The 22,194-nt window shown below is 41.4% G+C and overlaps 1 protein-coding gene across 3 annotated transcripts in view; it reads right to left on the minus strand.

Moving 5' to 3' along the window:
• The window catches only part of LOC135225754 (dnaJ homolog dnj-5-like), a 101,870-nt gene that overhangs the window by 56,597 nt on the left and 23,079 nt on the right, over positions 1-22,194 (minus strand). For all 3 annotated transcript variants that reach the window (XM_064265196.1, XM_064265195.1, XM_064265193.1), the window contains exons 3-4: positions 18,876-19,022; positions 3,253-3,501 (exon numbers count right to left, since the gene is read on the minus strand). In XM_064265196.1, coding sequence (XP_064121266.1) covers positions 3,253-3,501; positions 18,876-19,022 — 396 coding nt within the window. The remainder of the gene's footprint in view (positions 1-3,252; positions 3,502-18,875; positions 19,023-22,194) is intronic.

Here is a 22,194-nt window from a genome sequence, read left to right on the forward strand (position 1 = left end):
AGAGAACGCGCCAGATCGTCCGAACTCCAAACATGTACATTCTTCGTCTTTTCGGATGTAAGATGAAGAAACGGAAGAAGAGACGCACTTTTTAAAGGATGCCTTTCCAATGGCTATCCCTGGCAGTCTGGGACGTTCTACAGATCCTGCCGAGGGAACGACCGATCGGTGGGGATTCTCCATAACCTCCGTAAGGCTTTCGACTTTCCTTCTCCTCTGGGCTTGTGAGCTTGGAAGAGGTCTAGGCCTGAGAGCGAGACAGAGCCGATCGAACACACCCTCTACTATTTAGGACGCCTTTCCAATGGCGAACTTGGCAGTCTGGGACGTTCTACAGATCCTGCCGAGGGGACGCCTGATCGGTGGGGATTCTCCATAACCTCCGTAAGGCTTTCGACTTTCCTTCTCCTCTGGGTATGTGAGCTTGGAAGAGGTCTAGGCCTGGGAGCGAAACAGAGCCGATCAGAAGGCACCCTCCACTGCACTGTGAACACTAAAATCACTTCTTACCTTTCAATAGCTCGTATTTTGAGCTACATTCCTTTGTCTTCAAATTGCAATATGAATTTGAAGATTCTGTGAAGTAAGAAGGAGATGAGGATACAACACTACTAGTATTGTTAATGCTCTAACTGCTCGTTAGTACGAGAGCTATAAAAACTTCTAAAGGAAGCGTAACTAATTCTATTCCTGACTTCCTCAAGAAGGAAGTTAGCTCAATCAATTCTAACATTTACTACACGTTATTATGAATAAATATTAAAATTTTCCTTCTTGCAAACTATGTGAGAAAAGTTCGGTAGTTACACGTAAACAATTCTTCGAAATTTTCGAAGCCAAAGTTATTAAAACAAATTAATATGCGAATGCCGAACCAAAGATCCAGTACTTCCCTGCAAAAGATAGCCCAGAAGATCGATGGCGATGAAATCCAAAAATCAAGTCAGGAGGAACTGCAAACGTTGTTTACATTCCAAGCAACAGAGAAAATATGAATAGAAAACGGGAATGGTTCCTAATCCTGCCACCCAGGGCAGGACGGTAGATCACCTGACCTACCTGCAGCGTGTGCCGCGAAATTTGAATTTCTGTCGGGGACGACGGAGTCTTAGCTATGTATATATCTGACAGGTAAGTTGATTGTATGAAATTGTGTTTTCACATAATAAATTCACCCTGAATACGCTGGAGCTTTCAGATTTTAGATGTGTGTGATATGTAAAGGGAAAATGAAGAATATGTCTTATTATGTTGCATCCATAAATGATTCAAGTTTGACGGTATTGCCGAGAGAATGTGGTCTGCAAGACATCGTTGTGTTTGCCGTTTCAGCTCAGCGAGAGATTTGAGTTGCCAATTAGCGATATAAGATGGTTGCAGTTTCGACATTATTTGCCATGCTATATCATTTCATTTTCTGTAAATAGATACACAGAATTCCCATTATGACAGAAACATTTTCAATCCAATATCATATAATAAGTCTGGACATGTCTGATAAGGAAAAAAATAATAATAATCAGATGGATGCATCTGGTATCGTTAGCTCAGATCTAGGCGGGCTGCGGGGAATGCAGTCCAGCAAAGTAGAACTCTGTGGACAGACTTCCCACTCTTCAACTCGGCCTAAGCTTTAATCAGGTTGTTTCAGAATACTGTTTCTAATTTTATTATATGAATATATTTTCAAACAAAGAGAGATATCAGAGACTTATTTGAGTGATATGAAATAATAATCTCAGGTAATCAATAAACAACAAAGAATAAGAAAGATTAACTTCCTTCCAGCTGAGGCTAGTACGGATGCAACATAATACGACATATTCTTCATTTTCTCTTCACGTATTACACGCATCTAAAATCTGAAAGCCCCAGCCTATTCAGGGTAGTTTTACTTTATAGAAATAAGTTTTATTTTATCCTGATCACATGAATTATGTAAAATCCGTTAATAAATAAAAACAGGTATAAAAAATGAAATGTTGCTCTCTTCCCTTTTACTCACTGTAATTCCTTTGTGCTTTATCTTATTGATTTCAGGAAATTATTTAGTTGTACAATTAATAGCAAATCCTTTAGTATGACCAGAACTTTCCTATCTTTTGCAAAATGTGAGATAAATGAAAAAATATAAACATATTGCTAGTTTTCTAAGCTACAAGTGAAAATATGACACACTGAGCGAGCTACCTATCTCCCGGTACCAGCCAATCAGAGGCCGCCAAACAAACATCTCGTAGGCACAAGAATCTACCTTAAGTGAATTGACTATAGACTGTACTACTAACTTTAAGCTGCAAGTTGTAGCTGAAGTTGAGAACATAATGTTAAAGCTGCTAAGAACTATAAATTATGGTGCATCAGCAACACGGATCAGTCCCATAAACTTTGATAACCATTAAAATTGGTCATATGTATAACTGGTGAGATAATTATTTTCATCAAAACTCCTGGCCATAAAAAAGAACACATGTTACTGTTGTTTTATGTCAATAAAAGATAAATATGTAAAGCTGGCACTCGTGCCGTCTACTAATGAAAATAATTACTAAATTAGTTCACAATGATAACTATTAAGTCATACTTCAACTTAAAAACACTGTATGGCAAAATACAATGTTGTCTTGCATAAATAGAGTATCCAGAGATTCATTTACACAAACTAGAAACAAAAAAATTTCTCTGATTTGAGATAAATGCGGCAAAATAAACTTACCTCATAATCACCCTCACATGATATCCAAACCATAAATTGATCACTTTGTCTGAATTTTATGATACATTAGTAATATGAGAATGCATACAATATTATTTGATACTGTGAAGTAAAACATAACTTTTTAAAAGACATGGAAAGATGCATATACATAATAGTAAATATTACATATTTGACACACCCAGAGGCTAAAACCCTCAAACTGATATTTCTATTTTGCACCGATATATCCGGAAGTACAATATACCACGGTCTGTTATCTAGGTGCACTACTATATCTAAAATCAATTTAAGAAATCAAAATAAATTAAGATAATGACTTTCAGTACAGGCAGTCCCTTGTTTAAGGAGGTCTCAGGTTACAACATAACCCAGCTCTACGGTGGTTACCACACCATAAGTGCCATTTGTTCTCATTATTATTATGATGTTCCAGTTTACGGCATTTTTCAGGTTAGAGCTCCTGCTGGGAAAGGAATGCCTGTAATTCATCTGTCTCCAAAGGAATCAGAACTCAAATTGGATGCCTAACGTACCAGGGATTTTTTTCTCTTCCTTTTCTGTCTTTTTGAAGGTCGAAGTGAGTTTTGTCCAATAGTAACGTGTGCAGGTTTTAAAAAGGTTCCAGTATTCCAGTAGCTTTGCCCATAGCAAGGTCATCATATGTAAAAATAACTGGGTGCTCATGACAACCACATCTGCAGAGAGGGTGCCAAGCCAGACGACCACTTGCATGACAAGGCCAACCCACTGAACAGCTACAGCCCAACCAGCTACAGCTAAATCTGAAATTTAAATTTTAGGTTATTCTTTTATTTCACAAAAAAGTATATATTAACCCTTAAATGCCTAAGCGGTATTTCAGAAATCGTCTCCCGTATGGCGGCGGTGTTCGCGAGTGAGTGCCGAAGAGGAAAAAAAGTTTTTTCAAAAAATCCCAGCACGCTTAGTTTTCAAGATTAAGAGTTCATTTTTGGCTCCTTTTTTTGTCATTGCCCTAAGTTTAGTATGCAACCATCAGAAATGAAAAAATATCATCATGATGTATAAATTTGGAATATATAACAGCACGAAAAAAAAATTTCATAAATAATTGTATACAAATCACGCTGTGAGCAAAACGATTAAACCTAATGAGTTAATTTATTTTTTGTTGTATTGTACACTAAATTCCAATCATTTTGGTATATAACAAATTGTAAAACAATCAAAGCAACACAGAGAAAATATTATCACAATATGATGCATGAATTTGTAACGCGCGGATGTAAAAAAAAAAACTTAGTTTTCAAAAATTCCCCATAAATAGAAATATTGTGCTAGAGACTTTCCGTTTGTTGCAAAGTGAAGGTAATTGATTGAATATTACTAGACTGTAAGTGTTGTAGCTTACAATTGCAGATTTCGCCCATTTCGGTCAGTTAAAGTTGACCGAAGGTCAAATTTTTTCTATTTATCGTGATTTATATAAAAATATTTCAAAACGGATAAAAGCTACAACCATGAGTTATTTCTTGCTGTATTCTACATATATAAAACTTTATGTAACGGCTAATATAAAATGGTGCAAACGTTACGACAATCTGACGAAAAACTTTCTGATTTTTTCGGCAGTTAATGCGCAGACATAAGGAAAAAGATTTGTAAAAAATTCACCATAAATCAAAATATTGTGCTAGAGACCCCCAATTTGTTGCAAAATGAAGGTAATTGATTGAACATTACTAGAATGTAAGAGTTTTAGCTTACAATTGCGTTTTTTACCATTTCGGACGAGTTAAAGTTGACCAAAGGTTGAAATTTTGGCACTTATCGTTATTTATATGAAAATATTTCAAAACTGATAAAAGCTACAACCATGGGTTGCATTTTGTTGTATTCTACATGAAATTGTGCACATTTTCATATATAAAACTTTATGTAACGGCTAATATAAAACGGTGAAAACATTACGACAACTGGACGAAAGGCTTTACGATTTTTTCAGCAGTTACCGAGCAGACGTAGGGAAAAAAGATTTTTTCAAAAATTCACCATAAATCAAAATATTGTGCTAGAGAATTCCAATTTGTTGCAAAATGAAGGTAATTGATTGAATATTACTAGAATGTAAGAGTTCTAGCTTACAATTGCGTGTTTTGACCATTTTGGTAGAGTCAAATTTGACCGAGGGTTGAAATTTTGGCACTTATCGTTATTTATATGAAAATATTTCAAAACTAATAAAAGCTACAACCATGGGTTGTTTTTAGTTGTATTCTACATGAAATTGCGCACATTTTCATATATAAAATTCTATGTAACAGCTAATATAAAATGGTGCAAAAATAATGTCAAAGTGACAAAATAATTTCCGAGATGTGTCACTGATGCTTTTTAGTGCAAGAAGAAAGAAATTCGCGCATGTGCACCTGGGTAACGCTTGTAAACAAAACAACAGCTTGATCGGTGAATTCCCAGCATCCCTCAAGGCATGCGATTCAAAATTTTTTGCCAAGTAGGCCTATAACTATTTTTCCTCAAATATTTAAAAAAAAAAACTTTTTTGCGTCTACATATACATCAATTAAGCACCCAACAGACAATTTTCGTTGACATATAATACGTCCAATAGGCGTTTAAGGGTTAATTAAATATGGACAAAATTGAAAGAGAGAGAGAGAGAGAGAGAGAGAGAGAGAGAGAGAGAGAGAGAGAGAGAGAGAGAGAGAGAGAGAGAGAGAGAGAGAGAGAGAGCACGATATTAATAATGTTACAGTAATACCTAAATCTTGTGCCATCAAGCTCTTGTGTGTAAATTAAATAACATTAAATAGTAAAAATATAACAATTCTCTCTCTCTTTTATTGAGAAGAGAGAATTTTTATATTATAAGTAGCAAGTAAAATGTTTATTAATATTTTCAAATATTTATAATCATAATAACAACAACTGTAATTACAAAATCTGTGATAGTATTTTAAAGAAATAACCTTTCCATTTCACTTTTAAGTAAGAAAAACTCTTCTCTCTCTCTCTCTCTTACTGAGATGCAAGTTTTTTTTATACATATACTATATGTTTATTAATATTTTCAAATAATAATAATAATAATAATAATAATAATAATAATAATAATAATAATAATATGCTGGAAGTAAACCCTCTTTTAAACATGTTATATTAAAAGTAATTGCTGCCTCAGCTGCATTAATTTTATACAGGTTCTTCTCTATTTTTCTAATTACTGCTTTCTCATTGTTGCTTAAACTGGTGAGCAACGCACCGAAGGTTGACATATCTCAATTCGGTAGAACGATTGGATTTTATTGGTAAAAATTTGAAATTTTTACCAATAAAATCCAATTGTTCTACCTAACTGAGATATGTCAACCTTCGGTGCGTTGCTCACCAGTTTAAGCAACAATGAGAAAATAATAATAATAATAATAGTCTTATTGAATGATATTGCTGCATCAGCTGCACTCAACTTGTAAAAAAAATAGAGAAGGCTATTTACAAGTTCAATGCAGCTGATACAGCAATATCATTCAATGAGACTTGTTTAATAATAATAATAATAATAATAAAATAATAATAATAATGAATAATGAATATAATAATCATAATAACAATAACAATAATATAATAATAATAAAAATTATAATAATAATAATAATAATAATAATAAATAATAATAATAATAATAATAATATTAATAATAATAATAATAAATAATAGTTGTCTTGTTGAAAAGGATTGCTGCAACAGCTCCATTAATTTTGTATAGACTTCTCTATTTTCCTAATCAAGGATTTCTCAATGTTGCTGAAACTGGCAAGCAACATGCCAAAGGGGATCGTCATATCTGGTGTAGTCATATTGAATTATCTTTATTATTGCTATTACTACTACAAGTGTTTCTCTCTATCTCTCTTGATACTAAGTTTTGCCCAGATCTCCCAGGGCATTATCACAGCAATGGTTGCTGGAGGACTGAATCTTGGGGGTGAGTCCTTCTCTTTATATCATAGTTGTGTGGGCGCTCACGGATGCTCCTGCAGGACCCGGAGGATACTTGACTTTTCATCGGCTGGCAGCCAGGTGTCGGAAACGCTCGAGGTGTGTTGTGTCACCTGGAGCTGGGTTTTCATTGGCTGCAACCGTGGTGATGTAACTCCTGGTATTTCTTCCATCCTCTTCAATATTGGTCCTATCCTGGGCGCTGGTGTTATCCTCTGGAGAGGGAGGCTGGGCCTTCCTTACACAGGTGGGCAGCAGGAAGGGTTCCTGTGTCATATTTAGGAGGGTTTTTTGTTCGAGAATGAATAACGCCTCAAGGAGGCGTAGGCGTTGCTGATCAGGGGCTCTTCCAACTTCCAATTATCTCTGTGTTTTTCACGATGTCCTCTCGCATGACGTGCTGTTAGTGGGCGGTAAGGGCGTGGTGTTTGATGGCACCGTTCTGGGCGTGACAGGAGATCCTCTAGGAAAGTCGTAACGTTGTCATTCTGATATAGACTCCAGGACATCCTTGGATAGGGCATGTGTACCGGTAGACGACGTTATTCTGCTTCAGGGGGTCTCCTGCAGGTGGGGTGGGGTTATTCCTCATAACCAGGTCTCTTGTCCTTCTGTTCTTATAATAGATTATAAGAGAGCCTCTTCCCTTCCTCCACAGGGGTGACTTTCTCTTCCACAATCTTCTTGAAGCATCTTTCCTCTTCTTTGTATCCGTGGTGCACGAAGGACTTGTAGAAAATTCGTACATACTCGGAGGGGGGATTCTCTTTATTCTCTTCGTCCTCCATGTACCATTTGTTCAAAGCTGTTCTTATCTCCCTGTTGATCAGCTTGTTGGAGTAACCGTTGTTAATCATTATTTGTGAAGCTCGATCCAGTTCTGCGTGGGTGTCCTGCCACGCTGAACAGTGCGTTAAGGCCCTGACGGTGGTGGTCTTGAACCTCGCAGGACACTCACTCTCTCCGTTTGGGCAAAGTCCCAAGTTGGTAGATTTGGTGCGGATGGTGGTGGTCATCTTCGGGGTGGTCTTTGTAATTAGGACGTCCAGGAAGGGGAGCCGATCTTCGCTGCTGAATTCAATTGTGAAATTAAAGGCGCTGTTGCGCAGGAACTGCGGGCGAAGGGCTTCATTATCTTCAGAATCAGCTTGAATAAATATGTCATCAATGTATCTAGCATACGTCCGGGGACATCGGCGCTGCGAAAAAACCCGCTCTTCAACGGTACCCATATAAAAGTTGGCAAAGACGGCGCCCAAGGGGGACCCAATTGCCACGTCATCTTTCTGACGGAACATCTGTCCTCTGTGGGTGGTGAAGGGGGCTCTCTTTGTACAGATGTCTAAGAGTGTCTTAAGGGATTCTTTCGGGATGTTCGGAGGTTGCATGTCAGGGTTCCTGTAGAAATTTTCCAATATGATGCCTGTTGGTTCATCGACGGGGATGTTGGTAAACAGGGACGCCATAGTGCCATTGCCAGGGGAATCCTGGATTTTCTCCAGGAACTCCGTTGAAGAAGTAAGGCAAAATTTTTGGGGGGTATACGGCGTCAGGATTTTGTTAAGGCGTTTTGCCAAAGTGTAGGTCGGGGCAGGTGTCTGGCTATTGATGGGGCGAAAGGGGTTACCTGTCTTTTGCGTTTTCACATTTCCATAAAGATACCCCAAGCTGTAATCTCCTTGGATAGGCAGGAGGTGAGATGCATTCATTGCGGTGTTTACTGCAGTGATGATGCGGTTAGGATCCTATTTGATGTCTTCAGTGGGGTTTCTGGTCAATCTCTCGAATTTAGAGGTATTTGCTAAGATATCGTCCAGCTTCTCGAAATATTCCTCAGTCTTGATTAGTACAAAGGCGGAAGTTTTATCTGCCTGATATATCGTTATCTCCTCATTTTTCTTAAGATCCGCTGCTGCGTCTTTCAGCTCTTTGGTGAATATTCTGCTGGTGTAGTTCCTTCTGTCCATCAGGGCTTCTGCGAGTAGGAGAGCCTGATGGGCGTCACTGGTCTTAAGGATCTTCTTGGCTTCTAACTGCTGTATGGAGTCGAGGAGCAGTTCAATCTCCATAAGCATAAGTTTTTCATGCTTCCTGGGTTTAGCCATGAAGTGACAGTTGAGGGCGAGGTTGAGTAGGTCATCTTGTTCAGTCTTTCCCAACTCAGGATGTCTTAGCAAGACAGAGGGGCGGCTGGAGGTGGGTAGTACGTTAAGACCTCAGGTTTATAGCTATGAAAAATACAAATTGCCATCTGTTCATATCCGAAAAAACCTTCAGTCTTAACAATAGGATAGACTTATACTTGGAGGGAGGTACAGACATCCTAAACTGGCTGTGGGCCTACCCACCAGGTCAGCTCCAGAAGAAATAACTTCCAGAGAGGGACTGATGCCAGTGAGATGCTAGATACATTGATATCCAAAAACTCAGACACATTGGGAACCAAAGTGAAACTTTGACTGTCAAATAACAAACCAACACACCAGTTTGTTACCACTCCCTACTCCCCCTTACAAAGGAGCGGAGCATATGCTACCGAATAGAGGGTTGATTACTTGCATACCAAGCGACCAAACTATCAGTAATACTACCTTACTCACCTGTATCAGACCAGTCCAGCGAATGATATGTCTATTCCTCAACCCGCCAGAAGGAAGAAGGAAAGGTACAAGAAAAAGAAAGAGACCAGCCAACTTGCTCATTCTCTCATCCACACAAGCATCTTAGGTAAGATGCAAATGTGCCCTCTTAAGAGCAATGATGAATTACAAAATCTGTTGGGCAGCCAGGGAACACGTGTTTATAGATCTGTGGGCAACATCCTTAAGATAAAAAGAGGTGAACGTAGACTGGCATAACCAAATACCAGCAATCAGCACTATATGTACAGCCAAGTTCTTTTTGAAAGCCAAAAAAGGACCACTACTCCTTACGTCATGTGCTCTAGCCAGCACAGATGTGGCGGCGGAATCATCAAGAGTCAAGTATGCCTGTCTGATGGCTTCCCATATCCAAAAACAAAACACCTAAAGCAGCCTGGTCTAAGGTGCCGTGTCCTTTCAAGGTAGCAATGTGGTGCCCTGACAGGACACAACAAAACCTCTTGAGTATCACTGCCCACAAAGTCATTCAGTGATGGAATAGAAAAGGAGGTGAACCTATCATCATGCACAGAGGGATTCTGGGTCTTAGCCATGAATTCCGGGACAAATTCGAAGGACACTGACCCGCCCACCCCTGATGAGCTTCACATTATAGCTCGGACCATGCAGCTCCCCAACTCTCTTCGAAGATGCCAAGGCCAGGAGAAAAACTGTTTTGAGTGTCAAGTCCCTGTCAGACGAATGACGCAAAGGCTCATATGAAGCTTTAGTGAAACTTCTCAGAACCAAGGAAACATCCCACGTCGGTGGCTTGAGCTCCCAAGGAGAACTTGATTGCTCAAACCCTTTAACTAGCAAGGAAAGTTCCTAGGATGTGTCAATACCTCTAAGACATAACCCTAAACTCGGGCTGCCCTGTAGCCTCTAATGGCAGAAACGGACAAACGTTTCTCATCTCTGAGGAAGGTCAAAAAGTCTGCTATGTGCTGAATAGAGGTTCCGAGTGGAGAAAAACCCTGTTTATGACACCAATCACAGTAAATCACCCATTTGCCTTGGTCAACTACAGAGGTTGACCTTCTGAGACTGCTGGACATATGCCCTGGTGTCCTCTGAGAAAAGCCTCTCGCTCGGAGGAGATACTTGATAGCCTCCAACTGTGAAGAGAGGGATTCTACTGGCTGGCGGAACCTTTTGTATGTGCAGCTCACATAGGAGATGCTGCAAGGGGGAATTTTCCTCGGAACCTCTGACAACAATGACAGCAGAACTGGAAACCATTCCGCCTGAGGCCACAGAGGGGCTACCAAAGTCATCCTGAGACTCGATGAACTCAGGCATACACCTCCAGGTTGTCCCAGGGATGTTGGAATGCATCCTCCACTGATGCTAGAGGATGCAGAACCATTACATAATAAATCAACCTGAGGGCCTCCCGATACTTCCAGCGACAAAACGATGGAGGAAAAGGAAGGGGACAAAGGCATAACACTAGCATGGGGTGTGACGGCGGCAGGAGATGAAGCATCGGGAAGAGAAGAAAATCCCTCCCACGAAGGAAGAGTAGAAACTCTACGATGTTCCCTCTTACTATAAAATAACTTTCACTGCTCTCTAGGCTACGAACGGATTCCTTGCAGGGATTCGTTAATGTACAAACGTTAGAACGACACCTACTACAAGTGATGAGATGATCCGTTGCTTAAGAAGCCAAAAAACGAGAACACGGGAAACCTTGAGTTCCCAGGCACACACACTGACGAGGCAGAGGAGCAGAAGAAGCCATAATAAAAGCAAACACATACACAGAAACATAAGCGAAAACAGGCAATGAACCGGGTAAAGGCCGAGAGAGGTCAACCACAACTCTCGTCCAGGCGGTTAAGAAAAGACTGAATGGTGTGGTGTGGGTGTGTGGTCCTTGACCACTTTTCACCCGATATAAGCATGTGTTGCCAGATCTCACAAGATTCCTTGCTTTCATCTGCAATTTAACCAAATCCAGCAAGGCACTAGAAAAATGGTATTTTCATTTTAAAATAAGATTTTAAATATACTTACCTGGTAGTTACATATATATATAGCTTTATCCCGCCGATTCGTCGCGCGCATGGCAGAAATTCAAAATTCGCGGCAATCGTCGATAGATGGTCAGGTGATCATACCTGTGCTCCCTCTACCCAGGTACTTGGAACCATTCCCATTTGTCCTCAGAAATTCCATGCCCCTGTTCTCAGAGGGGAGGAGGGAGGGACCTTTTATATATGTAACTACCAGGTAAGTATATTTAAAAACTTATTTTAAAATGAAAATACCATCTTTAAATATCTAACTTCCCTGGTAGTTACATATATATAGCTGATTGACACCATTGGTGGTGGGTTAGAGAACCGCAACACCGTTGGGAATTTGTATAATTATTAATCGCTACAAATTAGCTGTACCAATAATCTGGTTCCTACCTGATAAGGAAGCTGGCTTCATAATTTTCCTGCCTCATTCGCCTGCATTCCTTGAGAGACCCAGTGATCCACCCAGGGGGCTGTAGAAAGTCTCTGTGGGGCTGTCCCACGGTCCTCGACCTTAACATGACTAGACCACCACCCTTGCTATCCTGGCAAAGCCATGGACAAAGAGCTGACCACCTGACCCACTAACACACTAAAAAAACACACTCCATAAAACCTAACTTTGACTTGCACCCCAGACCATGGAAGGTTGCAACAACCTTCACACACAACCTGTGAGATCAAGTTCAAGAAAAAGCAAGGGTATAAACAAGGTTATAGGTTAGAGGCAGCAGTACCTTCTCCAACTAGGGAGCCGGAGGCAACGTACGGACCCAGGGAACAACAATCCTCATATTGGGTCTGTACCTCTTTTAGGTAACAATCTGCGAAGATTGACTTGCTTCGCCAGAATGTCGCTTCCAAAATCGATTTCATAGATTTGTTGTGTCTATAAGCCATCGAAGTCGCCACAGCTCTTACTTCGTGTGCTTTGACTTTGAGGATTGGGAAGCTTTTCTCGTCACAGTTCTGGTGAGCTTCCCTTATCAAATCCTTGATAAAGAACGCCAGTGCATTCTTTGACAACGGTAACGAAGGTTTCTTCACCGAGCACCAGAGGTTGTCTGCCTGTCCTCTCATGTTTTTGGTCCTCTGCAGGTAAAATTTTAAGGCCCCTCACTGGACAAAGGCCTCTCTCCTTTTCCTGTCCTACTAAATGAGTTAACCCTGGTATGGTAAAGGACCTGGGCCATGGCTGAGAAGGATTCTCGTTCTTGGCGAGAAAACCTAGTTGTAGCGAGCATACTGCATTCTCTCCATTGAAGCCTACATTTTTGCAAAAGGCTTGCAATTCTCCTATCCTCTTGGCTGTTGCAACGCAACCAGGAATAGGGTTTTCTTAGTGAGATCCTTCCGCGAAGCCTTGTCGAGAGGTTCAAACCTGCTCGAGGTTAAAAACATCAGGACTACATCCAAATTCCAAGAGGGAGTTGGGTTGTCCTTCCTCTTAACTGTCTCAAAGGACCTTATGAGGTCCGAGAGATCCTTGTCTCCCGACACGTCAATATCTCTGTGACGGAAGACGGAAGCTAGCATGCTGCGGTATCCCTTGATGGTTGATACTGCTAGTTTCTCTTGGGTTCTTAAGTGTAACAGAAAATCTGCCAGTTGAGTTAGAGAGGTACTGGAAGAGGAAATGTTGTTAACTCTGCACCATTCCCTGAATACGTCCCACTTTGACTGGTACACCTTGATTGTGGACGTCCTCCTCGCTCTCGTGTCTCGTGATTGCTCTTGCAGCTTCCCTCAAAAAGCCCTTCGCTCTTGCCAGTTTTTTCGATAGTCGAAAGGCAGTTAGATTGAGAGTGAGGAGATTTTGATGGTATCTCTCTATATGTGGCTGTCTGAATAGATCGTTCGACAAGGTAAAGATCTGGGGGTGTCTACTATCTGTGATCCAGGGTCTCATGGGCCAAAACGGAGCTATTAGGGTCATGCGGGCATTGTTCGACTCCTTGAACTTCTTCATGACTCTGTCTAGGGTCTTGAATGGGCGAAGGCGTACGTGTCTAGTCCTTCCCAATCCATGAGGAAGGTGTCCACTGCCACTGCTTCCTGGTCTGGGACTGGCGAGCAGTAAACAGGTAACCTCTTTGTTCTCTGCGTCGCAAAGAGGTCTATTGACGGTTCTCCCCACAGATTCCAAAGCCTGCTGAAAACCTCGTGATGTAGGGTCCATTCTGTCGTGAAAACCTGTCTTCCTCTGCTGAGAAGATCCGCTCTGACATTCTTCTCTCCCTCTTTGAAGCGGGTTATCAGAGTTATATTGTTCGCTTTTGCCCACAGCAGATCTTTTGCTGCCTCGTAAAGGGAATCCGAACGAGTGCCTCCCCGTTTCCTGATGTAGGCCAACGCTGTGGTGTTGTCTGCGTTGACCTGTACTAACTTGTTTTGGACCTCCTCCTGGAAGTGTATTAGTGCTAGATGAATGACCACCAGTTCCTTCATGTATATGCCATTTCTTCTGATGGTCTTCCCATAGACCAGAGATCTCGCCCTTCCCCAGTGTTGCACCCCACCCCACGTCCGATGCGTCTGAATACAACACTAGGTCGGGGTTCTTCTGTTGAAGTTCGAAGCCTTCTTGTAGCTTGTTGGGGTCGTCCCACCAACTCAACTGATTCCTGATTCCCAGAGGGATCGGAATCCACGTCTCTAGGTCTTGGTCTCTTGTTCAATATCTTGACAGATGGAACTCAAGTGGACATAGATGTAGTCTTCCCAGGGAGACGAATTGCTCGATCGAGGAGAGGGTCCCCAGCAGACTCATCCATTCCCTCGCCGAGCAGGTCCATCTCCCTAGGAAGAGCTTCACCTTTTTTAAGCATTCTAGAATGCGTTTCGGGGCTGTAAAAGCCTGAAAAACCACTGACTAAATCTTCATCCCCAGGTAGATGATGTCTTGTGAAGGCGTCAGCTGTGATTTGGCAAATTTATTACCAGTCCCAGCTGTTGCGTCATAGTCATTGTCACTTGTAGATCCTCCAGACACTTTTCTTGCGACCTGGCTCTGATTAGCCAGTCGTCCAGGTACATCAATATTCGTACCCCTTCCAGATGTAACCAGAGAGCCACGTTCGATACCACTCGTGTGAAAACGTAAGGAGCCATGCTTAGTCCAAAACCAAGTGCTCTGAACTGATAAGTTGTTGCTTGATGTACAAACCTCAGATATTTCCTGTAGTTCAGGTGAATTGGGACGTAAAAATATGTGTCCTGCAGGTCTATCGACACCATCCAGTCTCCTTGTCTGGTGCCTGCTAGGACTGAAGCAGATGTCTACATAGCAAACTTGACTTTGCTCACGGACTTGTTCAGTGGACTTACGTCCAGAACGGGTCTCCAACCCCCCGAGCTCTTGGGTACCAGAAATAGTCTGTTGTAAAATCCCTCTGACGAGGGGTCCTCTACCACTTCTATTGCTGCTTTTGACAGTATCTGGTTTACCTGCTCTTGAAGAGCTGCTGCTTTGCTCCCCGAGTATGTAGCTGACAACTCTAACGGCTCCGGCGAAAGAGGAGGCTTCCTTAGGAAGGGGATTTTGTATCCTTCCTTCAGTACTTCGACTGTCCAATCGTCCGCTTCCCTTTGGCTCCACTCTTGCCAGTACTGGGATAACCTGGCTCCCACTTGTGTCTGGAAGTTTTTGAGTTCACTTTTTGGGTTTCGGTTGCTGTTTGGGGTTTTTACGAGGTTGTCCTCCAGCAGCCATTCTCTGGATTCCTCTCGAAAGGGCTGACGAGTGGGAGGAGCTTCCTTCTCCTTCCTGGCTAAAAAGTTTGCCGGAAGAACTTTCCTCGCAGTCCTTGTAATCAGATCTTGCATTGCTTGTTGCGCAAGAGCTGCCAATAAGTCCTTCACTAGCTCTGAAGGGAAGAGCCGTTTGGTCAATGGAGCATACAAGAGCTCTGGTCTCTGAGCGAGAGTCGCTCCTGACGACAGGAAAGAACACAGCATAGCTCTCTTCTTAATAATACCTGCTGTGAAAAGGGCTGTGAGTTCGACCGTCCCGTCCCTCACAGCTTTATCGAGACAGGCAATAAGGTGCATTTGCGTCTCGTTCTTCTCGTCCGTAACATCTGCGAGGGCTCCCAGAGTCCAGTCCATCAAGCTGAAGACTTCAATAGTCCTGAAGACGCCTTTCAGCAAGTGGTCTATTTCCGATGTGGACCACATAACTTTAGCCTTAGTCATGGCTGTTCTACGCGAGGCGTCTACGAGTCTGGAGAAGTCCCCTTGGGAGGAGGTAGGAACTCCCAAGCCGAGAGCCTCCCCATTCTCGTACCACACGCTAGATCTAGAAGCCAATCTCGTTGGGGGGAAGGAAAAGTTTGTCCTTCCCTGTTCCTTTTTCTTCAAAATCCAGTCGTGGGGGAATCACGCGCATCGTCTTGCTTGCGTGCGTCATGCATGTGTCCAGCATACTGCGAGGGAGCGTCACGATTCTTGTCACCTCCCATCACGCGTCCAGCTTGCTGCGAGGGAGCGTCTATGAGTGCTGCAACTTGCAGCGAGTCCACGTCTTGCTGGCTGTTAGCGTCTCGCTGTCCTAACTCCGGTCTTATCCTCTTCCTGGGTCTGTTGACGTCCTTAGATTCCTTCTTGCGTGCTTCCTCTCTTAGTCCTTGCGACTTGTAACCGTCAAACAGACGTAACGGACTGCTGAAGCTCTGACAAGAACGCTGCTTGCAGTGCCTCTTGCTGCTGGGGAACAACTGGAGATGGCACTGCATGTACGTCTACAGCTTCGGAGACTCTAGCTGGGGTCTTCTGGCGAAGAGGTGGTGACGCCCCTTGCGACACCTCCCAATCCAGGGGAGGGGGAGAAGCGTGAACTGACGTAATGTGCACGTCTTCTTCCTCCGAAGAGCTCTGTTTAGGCATGGACTCGTTGTCCTCCTCCGACAGGAATCTCTCCAGAGAGCTCCAATTGCTACAAGAGGGTTGCTGGAACGTAACGGGGGACCTGCGTCTCTTGAGAGGTCTCAATTCTTGAGGTTGTCGCCAACTGCGTCTGGGTCTTGCGTCTTCTGAGGATGACGAACACTTCCTCATCTCGCCTTTCCTGCGGCGAGGGGGAGCGTCCTGGGATGCGTCAACAGGATCACTCGAGGGGACGTCCGCTCGCTGTTCAACATCTCTCACCTCCCTTAGCCTGTCGATGTTCCTTCTCCCAGGGGTTGGGGAGCATGGAAGAGGTCTAGGGCTAGGAGCATGACAGACACGAATGGACGCACCCTCCACTGCACTAGCACTGTCCCCGAACTTGCGCTGCAAACCACGCACTGCCCCCCTACATCACTTCCTTATCTGAAGTAAGGGATTGCACTTTAACTCCCAAGGCAGAAATAGCAGCCATAATATCCTTCATAGTAGGATCACTTACCTCCGACTCCGCAGGTGGATCTGGTACTAATATCTTAGGGCTAAGATCAGGAATATTAGTATTAGACCAGTTAGAAAGGACTTGACTATCAGAAGACCTAGTTGACAGAACACTCGAAGATCTAGCTCTCCTAATTCTGTCCTTTTCCAATCGCCTCACATAACGATCATACTCTCTCCACTCTCTCTCCGACAAACTTTCACAGTCATTACATCTGCTATCAAATGTACACACATGCCCTCTGCATTTCTTACATACTGTGTGGGGATCAAGAGCGGCTTTTGGAAGCCGGGTCTTGCACCCCTTCACACACATTCTAACAACAGTCAGCCATCTTGAAAATCCAGAAAACAACTTAAATTAAACTGTCCAAGTCGGAAACCAACAAAATCTATCTTATCCGTGTGAAAAAGAAATTAAGGAAAATCCAATGTCAGCGAAAGCCATCAACCAAAAACCAAGCAATGGGTACTTCACCAATTTTTAGTTAAAGCAAACCCAAACATATTTTTAGTTAAAGCAAACCCAAACAAAGTAGAGCGAATTTCCAACGTGTTGCTAGAACGATGGCAGGGAATTTCTGTGGACAAATGGGAATGGTTCCAAGTACCTGGGTAGAGGGACCATCTATCGGCGATTGCCGCGAATTTTGAATTTCTGCCATGCACGACGAATTGGCGGGATAAAGCTATATATATGTAACTACCAGGGAAGTTAGATATTTAAAATTATCCTGTTGTTAAGACCGAAGGTTTGTTCGCGTATGAACAATACAAATTTCACGAAAGTCATATACTCCTGATGTTGCGAGCAGACCCAGCCCCTACAATAAGAACAGACAGTATGACCGTCAAAATAAAGTTTAACGCTTAGCCGTTTGGGGCAAGAAGTGCAGCGTCTTGTGTTCACTGAAGTTAAAGCCGCTTTGCTATGACTGGATAAATCTTCCATAATAATGCAGACAATTTTACAAAAACTAAAAGTAAGATTGTCGCCCAATACAACGAAGAGCAGTAGAGCGTCAGTATGCACTGTACAGTGACAAGGAATGGAATGGCTTGGTGTTGGAATGGGCTACAGCAATCTAATTTCTTAAGAGACAATTTGGCTTGTTGCCTATTGTTTTTGGGTGTAAGTCCTGCATATATATGTATTTAGGGATATATATGTGGCTATATTATAGTGTATACATATATATATATGCCGTATTTTAATGTTTGAATAGAATGTTCGGTAGGTCTGTCGTCCAGTTAACAAGCAAGTAAAAAAGAGAGAGAGAGAGAGAGAGAGAGAGAGAGAGAGAGAGAGAGAGAGAGAGAGAGAGAGAGAGAGAGAGAGAGAGAGAGAGAGAGAGAGAGATTTATCTTTATAAAAAATATTAAGAAGTTAAGATAATGCTATCAAAATGATAACAGAAAATTTTGTTTACAACTGGCCACTTCAGATAACTATCTCTGTAACATTAAGTGAGTTTTACTTACATGACACAATTCACCAGGGCATAACCAAGAATTATATAGCTGTTTTGTAGCTCACTTGTATCATGCAAATTGCAAGACTTGGGTCTAGAGAACAAAGTAACAGTGTTTAGAGAAAGAATGGCAATCAAAAATATTGTCAAGCATCAAGAAATACTTAATTTTGACAAATAAATGCCCACTGTAATACTGACACATGCAGTGGTTAGTAAAAAGTGAATAAAACTGACTTGCAAATACTTAAGTGATCAAGACAATTAAATGACCTATACACAACAGTAGTATTAAAAACACCTTAGTAATAATATTACAAATGAAAGAAGTTATCAGAGGACACACAGCAGGATGATTAACTAAGAAAGCTAGATAATAAACAGCCTTCAACAGTTCATCATTTAGATCTCCATCTTTGGTCCCACTTCTGATTTTTGTACTCTTCCATTACCTCTATAAATATTATTCTTTACTTTCATTTACACTATTCATGAAATAATTTGACTATTCATCAACAAGTACATTATAGTTTAACATGTCCATCTTTTCATACAGAATTTTATTCACAAATACTTACTGTCTGCTTTTTAGAATTATAAATTACTGAATAAGAAGAAAAATACAAACCTGAATGGAAGATTGATGGTGTTCTCCTCTTCTTTGCTGACCTCTTCGGCTGATTATCACGAATTCTGTCACTCCTGCCATTAGTTGCATTTACTTTACTTCGACTAGTTCGACTTCCGGCACTATTTAAATTGTTGGCCTCTTCGACTTGAAAAGTAATAAAACATCTCATTAACCCAAAATTTTAAAATTCCAAGAAAATGAAAATTGCATAGTATTGTGTAATTCAATCATATTAAAAAAAAATTCATATAACAGTTTTCTTGAGCCAATTCCACTTTCCTCCTAAGTACTACCTAAATTCAGTAGTACAATCCATAAAAACTTTTAAAAGTAGTCACCAAGCAAAAAGCAAACAAAGCTTAACACAGATAACAGGAACGTTTTCATCCAACAGAGGCTGAGCTCTGACTGACGAACGAACCTAGCTCTTAAGACCAGAATTCCATAAAGGCATCATAAACAACAGGATATCTAATGACAACCACATTAGATATAAATATTTATTATTAACTTAATGCAAATTCAAGGCATAATTTAAATTACTCTTGGAAATAATTGTACCTGAATTTATTCTGTTATGCAGAAAAATTTACTTATATATCAATCATTGGCATTTCTTATAAAAGTAAAAACTTCATGTATAAATGAACCCTTTTATCAAGTGACCTTCAATCAAACAGGAATAAGACTAAAATACTAAAAATCAATAATGGTAAACAAGACAAGAGACAAGGGGGGGAGGGAGGACAATAAGCCTCCCATGGTAAGCCAAGATGACTTCGCAAGGCTGATGAAAAATCAAATTACATAGGTGAATGGTTATGTAACTTGAAGACTCACATTCAGGGCTTCAGCAATAAAAATATGAGGAGGTTCCCCACAATTCAAAATGATGAAATGAGACATGCCAATAGCCTTTTAAAAATAATAAAAGAATACCAGTTTCTGGTTGTGAAATCAACTGAGACAAATTAAAAGAGAGAGAGAGAGAGAGAGAGAGAGAGAGAGAGAGAGAGAGAGAGAGAGAGAGAAGAGGAGAGAGAGAGAGAGAGAAGAGAGAGAGAAGTAGAATAGAATGTAGAATGTAAGAGAGGAGAGAGAGAGAGAGAGGAGAGAGAGAGAGTACCAATGGCACTTTCATATGTTATTAGATCATAGACATACATTTTAAAGTGGTTTATAGTTACTGCATTAAAAGGATATCGCTTCAACAATGTTATCACACAAGAGAAGACTGAAAATACTGATAAAAAAAATTGCTAGATATATATGGTATGGGAATAAATGCATACAAGACTGCTTTTAAACTTGAAATGGATGGATGTACAAATTTTGAGATGTAACCCATGTAATGAGACCCTGTCATTCAGTACTAAATATCAAAATGGTGAGACAAATATTAGTCAAAATGAACATTTTACAATACAGGCAGTCCCTGGTTATTGGCAGGGGGTTCCATTCCTGGGGGTGTGCCGTTAAGCGAAAACCGATATTAACTGAAACTCAGTAATTTATGGCGCTGATAACTAGTTATCTCTTCCATAAGCACCATTATGGCATGCCATAAGGTGCCTTATGGCACCAATAACAAACTTGTCTCGTTATGGCGCCATAAATTGCTGATCTTATGGCGGCGCTAGACAAGCTCCATAAAACCAGACCACCGATAACTGAGCCCACCAATAACCGGGGACTGTCTGTCTGTAGTTAAATTGATGCACTCCTTTCATTAGTTCATCACTTTTATAGTTATGTTAAAAATTAAGATAAAATAGGAAAGTGATAATACATGATTTACAAAAATAAGTTTTAAAAAATGAGGTTACATTATGAAAGTAATTGCACCTCTAAAAATCTTAATACCTTTCAAAAAGCTAAGCACAGGAATACCTGCATCATCTACAATTTCAGACAAGGATTACACATATACAGATGGAATCCCTTTGCTGGTCATTATACTTACAGCAATGTACCAAGTAAGCTCAGCAGATAAAAACTCATCATGGTGAGCAGTCAGGGGCACTGCTACCAAACTGCTCCCTACCAAAATACACTGACAGGTTGGGTAGGTGTCACCAATACACTAACAGGTTGGGTAGGTGTGACCAAGTTCATTGAGGTACAATGAACTTGGAAAACTGCCCAGACATGTACAGTTGGACAGAATTAATGAACGACGAGTCCTCAAGGCTGCTTTGGTTGCTCATGAGGTCGAGTGGCACCAAAGATGTATGCTCCAATAAAGCTACAATGCTCCAAAGGGCAGAAGAAAGCCAATCCTACCTCTCTTACCAGTGGCAGTGTACCAAGTAAATGTACAAGACCACACTCTTCGACAAAAGTCTTCAAAAGAGACTTGCTTCCTCTATGGAAAGCTGGGCAAAGACAGCCTTCATGAAGTATCAACCTTACAGATGAACTAGTTGGAGACAATGATCCGTTAGCCAGGCTAAGAATGGGTGACATGGTTGCACTGAAAACCACATACCATATCAAATGCAACTGCATTCAAGCTCATAGATCTTGCAAATCTCTACAAGTCAAGACCTGAACAACTAGGGGTTGTTCTTGACAAAACAGTAAACACAACAAGACTAAAGGAACAACTACTGGTTAAGGTTCCAGACATGCAGTCATACACCAAGGGATGTGATGTTCTGCTAGCATTTGATGAGGACACTGGGGGAGCACTAGCCAAAGCTTATGACTGGGACAGGGACAGTGACAGTGACGCTATGCATCTGGCATATGCTGCACAGATGGTTTGCTGCCACATTTGATGATGGGAAACTTGTTTGATGGCTCATTCAAAATGAGATGCCAAGAAAAGTCTGTGACAATCCTATTGCTGGCTCTTGTCAATGTGGTGCTTGAAGGAGCCAGCATCAAGGATCAAACCTTCACATCGACATCAAGAACAACATACATTGCAAAATTTTTAAGTTCAATGCGGTTAAACACAATTGAAAACTGAAAGCAAGCACAGTTTCCAAACCCCAAGAAACTTCATTCAAAACCTCATCTGCAAAATTCTAAGAATGGTCATCCATCAGGCATAGCACTGCACATGAAACTCTTTCCATCTACATTGGCATGTTGCTACATATGCAAACTCAAAAGGAAGAGCAAGAGGAGGGACTCTTCAACCTGGGCCTCAGTATCTCCTATCAGTATGCCCTACGACTGTCAGAAGTGGGCAACAGTGTGTGCCAATGGTCTCACATGGAGCAGGTTGTTTGCCCTCTAACAATACGTGGAGAGCTGTTCATAACACTGATTATAACCCCAGTACCACCACAGCCAAGGAAAACAATCA

This window comes from Macrobrachium nipponense, chromosome 13, assembly GCF_015104395.2.
Source record: "Macrobrachium nipponense isolate FS-2020 chromosome 13, ASM1510439v2, whole genome shotgun sequence".
NCBI lineage: Eukaryota > Metazoa > Arthropoda > Malacostraca > Decapoda > Palaemonidae > Macrobrachium > Macrobrachium nipponense.